This window comes from Oncorhynchus clarkii, chromosome 17 (assembly GCF_045791955.1).
Source record: "Oncorhynchus clarkii lewisi isolate Uvic-CL-2024 chromosome 17, UVic_Ocla_1.0, whole genome shotgun sequence".
NCBI lineage: Eukaryota > Metazoa > Chordata > Actinopteri > Salmoniformes > Salmonidae > Oncorhynchus > Oncorhynchus clarkii.
This window is the reverse complement of record NC_092163.1, coordinates 1-8,058: the sequence shown is the minus strand read 5'-3', so window position 1 is coordinate 8,058 and position 8,058 is coordinate 1. Positions and strand designations below refer to the sequence as shown.

Below are 8,058 nucleotides of genomic sequence, written 5' to 3'. Positions count from 1 at the left end.
TTTGACCCTCGCTCTCTCCCCCGTCTCTGACCCTAGCTCTCTCCCCCGTCCCTGACCCTACGGTGTTCATTTTTATAAAACAAACAGACAAAAAGATAAGAGATCATAACATGGCAACAATATGACATGAAGAACACTGTACATCCCAGTGAGCACAATACGTTAATAAGACGTATTGTCAACGTCTTGTGGTCATAGGGATGTTTGGAAAGAGCACTTAGTTTATTCTAGATTTTTATAGTAGCTGTGAAAACAGATTACAATAATGAAACCTGGAGCCGAGGCTACATGATATGTTCCATACCTACTTTTCCAACATGAACTTCCTCAGGCTTCTGGAGAGCAACTACATCAAAACATCACATTTATTGTCCTGTTCCTCCATCTATAACATTTTCTATAAAATGTTCCATTTACAAAATTAAAAATAATTTTACATTAGTCAAAAGTTGTAGGATTTTAAAATATTATAAATGATATTATTATTATGAAACAAGTTGAACACAAACACTACGACATCAATAGTTAGATTACAAATAGATCATTACTCTGTGTTCTACTACCCAGGTCTGGTGTTGGAGTTCATTCTGTACTCTGTAGTAGACATTCAACACTGTGTGTTCTACTACCCAGGTCTGGTGTTGGAGATCATTCTACACTCTGTGTTCTACTACCCAGGTCTGGTGTTGGAGATCATTCCACACTCTGTGTTCCACTACCCAGGTCTGTGGCTCCTGCATGTATTTTCTTGTGTTTTGCCAGGGAGTCTGAGCGAATAAAGCTCTTCCCACACTGATCACAGCTGTAAGATTTCTCTCCTGTGTGTTTTCTCTGGTGTCTTCTCAAGTCGCTTGAGGAAGTAAAGCTCATTCCACAGTCGGAGCAGTGGTACGGTTTCTCACCTGTGTGGATTCGTTTGTGTGTAGCCAGGGCAGTCCAGGTGGCAAAACTATCCTCACATACATCACAGCTGTAAGGTTTCTCTCCGGTGTGTGTTCTCTTGTGTACAGTCAGGTTTCCTGGCAAAGCAAAATGTTTCCCACATTGATCGCAGCTATAAGGCTGCTCTCCCGTGTGGGTTCTCTGGTGTACAGTCAGGTGTGCTGACTGAGTGAATCTCTTCCCACATTCATCACAGCTATAAGGCCTCTCTCCCGTGTGTGTTCTCTGGTGAACTATCAGGTTTGTTGCTGCAGCAAAGTTTTTCCCACATTGATCACAACTAAAAGTCCTCTCTGTGTGTAACCTCTGGTGTACAGTCAGTTTGTCTAATCCAGCAAAACTCATCCCACAATCTGAGCAGTGGTATAGTTTCTCTCCAGTGTGGATTCTCTGGTGTGATATCAGTCCACTTGATGTAGTAAAACTCATCCCACAGTCTGAGCAATGGTATGGTTTCTCTACAGTGTAGCTTCTCTGGTGTACAGTCAGATCAGCTGTGTTCTCTCTCTGGTGAACTAGATTCAGGTTCCTTGCGGCAGGAAAACTCTTCCCACACTGATCTCCTGTATGTGTTCTCTGGTGTGATATCAGTCCACCTGAGGTAGTAAAACTCATTCCACAGTCAGAGCAGTGGTAAGGTTTCTCACCCGTGTGTGTTCTCTGGTGAATTGTCAGGTTGCCTGACTGAGCAAAACTCTTCCCACATCGATCACAGCTGAAAGGTTTTTCTCCTGTGTGTGTTCTCCTATGAGATATCATCTGACTACGTGTAGTAAAACTCCTTGCACAGTCGGAGCAGCTGTAAGGTTTCTCTCCTGTATGGATTCTCTGGTGTATTTTAAGATCTGAAGAAGAGCTGAAACTCTTCCCACAGTCAGAGCAGCGGTGAGGTTTCTTCTCTGACGGTCTCTGCTGGTGTTTCTTGAGGTGTTCTGATCTGGAGAAACTCGTCTCTGCCTCTTCAGCGTCATGAGGTTGTTGAGGCTCCCCAGAAGATCCACGATAGTTCAGTCTCTCTCCTGTGTGAACAACAAAGTCAGACGGTTAAAGGCTGAAATCCACTGTTTATTTGAGGTAAAAGGTGATGCCCAGAGCATACCCATGAAGTTGTACAATAATGTACGTCTTTAATGAATGTTTAACCTCACTAGGGTACGTGGGACGCTAGCACATGACTAACATCCAGTGAAATTGCAGAGTGCCAAATTCAAAAACAGAAATAGTCATTATAAAAATTCATAAAACATAAGTTTAAAGATCAACTTCTTGTTAATCCAACCACGGTGTCAGATTTCAAAAAGGCTTTATGGCGAAAGCCTACCATGTGATAATCTGAGAACAGCGCCCAACAGACAAATCATTACAAACAGTAACCTGCCAAGTAGAGAAGTTACACAAGTCAGAAATAGCAATAAAATGAATAACTTACCTTTGATGATCTTCATATTGTTGCACTCACAAGACTTCCATTTACTCAATAAATGTTAGTTTTGTTCGATAAAGTCTCTTTATATCCAAAAACCTCAGTTTTGTTCACGCGTTTTGTTCAGTAATCTACAGGCTCAAAGGCAATCACAACAGCCAGATGAAAAATCCAAATAGTATCCATAAAGTTCATAGAAACATTTCAAACAATGTTAATAATCAAGTTTTTCCAATGCTCTAACCACTAAGCTACCCTTCCACCCGATGTATTCTGAATATTACAGTGCAAGATCAGGAGTGCTACTCAAGGAAACTCACATTAAGCTCTGTGCCTAGGGGCCTCCCGGGTGACGCAGTGGTTAAGGACGCTGTACTGCAACGCCAGCTGTGACTTTGGGTTCGCGCCCAGGCTCTGTCGTAACCGGTTCTGTCGTAACCGACCGGGAGGTCCGTGGGGCGACGCACAATTGGCCTAGAGGTCCGGGTTAGGGTTGGCCCGATGTCCTTGTCTCATCGCGCACCAGCGACTTCTGTGGCAGGCCGGGCTAACCAAGTTGTTTTGCGACAACACAAACATGAATTAGGTGCACGACACATTGGTGCGTCTGGCTTCCGGGTTGGATGCACGCTGTGTTAAGAAGCAGTGCGGCTTGGTTGGGTTGTGTATCGGAGGACGCATGACTTTCAACCTTCGTCTCTCCCGAGCCCGTACGGGAGTTGTAGCGATGAGACAGGATAGTAGCTACTAAAAAAAACAATTGGATACCACGAAATTGGGGAGAAAAAGGGGTAAAAAAATCAAATTAAAATTACAAATTAAAAAAGCTCTGTGACTATTCACTAATTCACCACCATGAGGGAAAACTCAGGGGAGTTCTCATAGGCTGACAGCAAAAATAGTTGCTTATGAGTGAATTTCACACTACTTTTGGATTATAATATGAGGTTATCCTAGCCTGTCTCTTAATGAAACTCACCATACCTTGGGTGTTTCTGAATATAGGATATGAGGTTATCCTAGCCTCGTCTCTTAATGAAACTCACTATGCCTTGGGTGTTTCTGAATATAGAATATGAGGTTATCCTAGCCTGTCTCTTAATGAAACTCACCATGCCTTGGGTGTTTCTGAATATAGGATATGAGGTTATCCTAGCCTGTCTCTTAATGAAACTCACCAAGTCTTGGGTGTTTCTGAATATAGGATATGAGGTTATCCTAGCCTGTCTCTTAATGAAACTCACCATGCCTTGGGTGTTTCTGAATATAGGATATGAGGTTATCCTAGCCTGTCTCTTAATGAAACTCACTATGCCTTGGGTGTTTCTGAATATAGAATGAGGTTATCCTAGCCTGTCTCTTAATGAAACTCACCATACCTTGGGTGTTTCTGAATATAGGATATGAGGTTATCCTAGCCTGTCTCTTAATGAAACTCACCATGCCTTGGGTGTTTCTGAATATAGGATATGAGGTTATCCTAGCCTGTCTCTTAATGAAACTCACTATGCCTTGGGTGTTTCTGAATATAGAATGAGGTTATCCTAGCCTGTCTCTTAATGAAACTCACCATACCTTGGGTGTTTCTGAATATAGGATATGAGGTTATCCTAGCCTGTCTCTTAATGAAACTCACCATGCCTTGGGTGTTTCTGAATATAGGATATGAGGTTATCCTAGCCTGTCTCTTAATGAAACTCACTATGCCTTGGGTGTTTCTGAATATAGAATGAGGTTATCCTAGCCTGTCTCTTAATGAAACTCACCATGCCTTGGGTGTTTCTGAATATAGGATATGAGGTTATCCTAGCCTCTCTTAATGAAACTCACCATGCCTTGGGTGTTTCTGAATATAGGATATGAGGTTATCCTAGCCTGTCTCTTAATGAAACTCACCAAGTCATGAAAACTTGCTCTTTGCTCAGTTTCTTCTTGAATGCCACATGCAGCTGATTTCAACTTTGTCTCTGAGTTAGGAGATGGTTATTCTCATGTTGGATAGTGAATTCATCTCGGTCATGGATTGGATACCTTGCATAACATTAACACACGGGTGACCAGTCCAGAACCTTACCATCTACAACTCTAATGGGTGACCAGTCCAGAACCTTACCATCTACAACTCTAATGGGTGACCAGTCCAGATCCTTACAACTCTAATGGGTGACCAGTCCAGAACCTTACCATCTACAACTCTAATGGGTGACCAGTCCAGAACCTTACAACTCTAATGGGTGACCAGTCTAGAACCTTACAACTCTAATGGGTGACCAGTCCAGAACCTTACCATCTACAACTCTAATGGCTGACCAGTCCAGAACCTTACCATCTACAACTCTAATGGGTGACCAGTCCAGAACCTTACCATCTACAACTCTAATGGGTGACCAGTCCAGAACCTTACAACTCTAATGGGTGACCAGTCCAGAACCTTACAACTCTAATGGGTGACCAGTCCAGAACCTTACAATCTACAACTCTAATGGGTGACCAGTCCAGAACCTTACCATCTACAACTCTAATGGATGACCAGTCCAGAGCCTTACAACTCTAATGGGTGACCAGTCCAGAACCTTACCATATACAACTCTAATGGGTGACCAGTCCAGAACCTTACCATATACAACTCTAATGGGTGACCAGTCCAGAGCCTTACAACTCTAATGGGTGACCAGTCTAGAGCCTTACCATATACAACTCTAATGGTTGACCAGTCTATCTCTTTTCCATTCAGACAGCAGTGAATCTCATACCATTACCAAAGTAATGCTGCTCCTGGAGCCTCTCTGGTAATGGTATGGCTTCCCAACACCCTATTCCAGGGTCTAGACCAGTCCAGGAGCCTCTCTGGTAATGGTATGGCTTCCCAACACCCTATTCCAGGGTCTAGACCAGTCCAGGAGCCTCTCTGGTAATGGTATGGCTTCCCAACACCCTATTCCAGGGTCTAGACCAGTCCAGGAGCCTCTCTGGTAATGGTATGGCTTCCCAACACCCTATTCCAGGGTCTAGACCAGTCCAGGAGCCTCTCTGGTAATGGTATGGCTTCCCAACACCCTATTCCAGGGTCTAGACCAGTCCAGGAGCCTCTCTGGTAATGGTATGGCTTCCCAACACCCTATTCCAGGGTCTAGACCAGTCCAGGAGCCTCTCTGGTAATGGTATGGCTTCCCAACACCCTATTCCAGGGTCTAGACCAGTCCAGGAGCCTCTCTGGTAATGGTATGGCTTCCCAACACCCTATTTCAGGGTCTAGACCAGTCCAGGAGCCTCTCTGGTAATGGTATGGCTTCCCAACACCCTATTTCAGGGTCTAGACCAGTCCAGGAGCCTCTCTGGTAATGGTATGGCTTCCCAACACCCTATTTCAGGGTCTAGACCAGTCCAGGAGCCTCTCTGGTAATGGTATGGCTTCCCAACACCCTATTTCAGGGTCTAGACCAGTCCAGGAGCCTCTCTGGTAATGATATGGCTTCCCAACACCCTATTGCAGGGTCTAGACCAGTCCAGGAGCCTCTCTGGTAATGATATGGCTTCCCAACACCCTATTCCAGGGTCTATGTAAACAGCTGCCAACAAGGTCTCTCAGTTGCCCCGCTGGTTGTAAGAAGAGAGATGTTGTTGGCAGCTGTTTACATATGGACCCAGGGTATTGGGAATCCAAAGAGGCTCCTAGCTTTGCCTACTAATTGCGTACTAATTGGTTGATGATGTCATTGGAAACACCTTAATCTTCCTCTGTCTTTTTTTACTACAAACATAGAAACTCACCATTTTCACAAACTATTTATAAACACAAACTACAGTTGAAGTCGGAACGTTTACATACACCTTAGCCAAATACATTTAAACTCAGTTTTTCACAATTTCTGACATTGAATCCTGGTAAACAATTCCCTGTTTTAGGACAGTTAGGACCACCACTTTATTTTAAGAATATGAAATGTCAGAATAGTAGAGAGAATGATTTATTTCAGCTTTTATTTCTTTCATCAGATTCCCAGTGGGTCAGAAGTTTCTCATACACTCAATTCGTATTTGGTAGCATTGCCTTTAAATTGTTTTACTGAATTTTGGCCCATTCCTCCTGACAGAGCTGGTGTAACTTGAGTCAGGTTTGTAGGCCTCCTTGCTCACACACGCTTCTTCAGTTCTGCCCACACATTTTCTATATGATTGAGGTCAGGGCTTTGTGATGGACACTCCAATACCTTGACTTTGTTGTCCTGAAGGTAATCATTTAAAAGCTGTCTTAACAGACAAAAAAACAGCTCGCCTTAAGTTTCGCCCCTTCGGCTTCATCAGAAGATAACTAGACAACGAACAAATAGGAACTTCAAAAGGAGGAAAGGGGGCTGTTCCACCCAACCTGTAGCTGCTGCTGATTGGTCAAACAAATGATGCCCAAAGGGGCTGTTCCACTCAACCTGTAGCTGCTGCTGATTGGTCAAACAAATGATGCCCAAAAGGGGCTGTTCCACCCAACCTGTAGCTGCTGCTGATTGGTCAAACAAATTATGCCCAAAGGGGTTGTTCCACCCAACCTGTAGCTACTGCTGATTGGTCAAACAAATTTTGCCCAAAGGGGCTGTTCCCTATAGCTTTATAGAACGTTCCTGGCACGGGCTAGGTTAAGGTTAGGGGAATATTAACATGGCACTAATCCTAGTCTAGTCTCTATGTTAGTGTAAACTGCTTGTAATCCTAGTCTCTATGTTAGTGTAAACTGCTTGTAATCCTAGTCTAGTCTCTATATTAGTGTAAACTGCTTTTAATCCTAGTCTCTATGTTAGTGTAAACTGCTTGTAATCCTAGTCTCTATGTTAGTGTAAACTGCTTGTAATCCTAGTCTCTATGTTAGTGTAAACTGCTTGTAATCCTGGTCTCTATATTAGTGTAAACTGCTTGTAATCCTAGTCTAGTCTCTATGTTAATGTGAACTGCGTGTAATCCTGGTCTCTATATTAGTGTAAACTGCTTGTAATCCTAGTCTCTATGTTAGTGTAAACTGCTTGTAATCCTAGTCTAGTCTCTATGTTAATGTGAACTGCTTGTAATCCTGGTCTCTATATTAGTGTAAACTGCTTGTAATCCTAGTCTCTATGTTAGTGTAAACTGCTTGTAATCCTAGTCTCTATATTAGTGTAAACTGCTTGTAATCCTAGTCTAGTCTCTATGTTAGTGTAAACTGCTTGTAATCCTAGTCTCTATGTTAGTGTAAACTGCTTGTAATCCTGGTCTCTATATTAGTGTAAACTGCTTGTAATCCTAGTCTAGTCTCTATGTTAGTGTAAAGAGAAACGATATCAATAGACGAGAGAAAATGTATTCTTGGATATTTTTATTTCCTTCCATTTGTTGAGGAATTCGTACGTATCTTAAACATAACTAGAATGTTTCTGAGATAGAGGGTTTAATGTAAGAGTCTATATACTCTCTGCTATATTATAGGACTCTGAGCCACAATCACTCACTATCGGATGTCCGTATGGAACACCGAAAAGGGACAGTCCAAGTATCAGAGGCTTTGTGGATTTTAGGTAACAAGTAAAACTGTCTGGGTCTAGGGGAATCCGGCCCAGAAAGATGAGCCATTTGTTTGTTCTGTAATATAATTTAGTTCATTAAGTAAACTGTCTGGGTCTAGGGGAATCTGGCCCAGAAAGATGAGCCATTTGTTTGTTCTGTAATAT

At 42.8% G+C, this 8,058-nt stretch overlaps 1 protein-coding gene across 1 annotated transcript; it reads right to left on the bottom strand.

The window, feature by feature from the left end:
* Nucleotides 1-447: 447 nt before the first annotated feature.
* On the bottom strand, nt 448-1,971 carry LOC139369994 (zinc finger protein 271-like; the record flags this gene model as incomplete). Its single annotated transcript, XM_071109272.1, has 1 exon — nt 448-1,971. A coding segment is annotated over one exon (1,278 nt), but the record flags the coding sequence as incomplete, so codon positions are not given.
* Between the last annotated feature and the right edge of the window lie 6,087 nt (nt 1,972-8,058).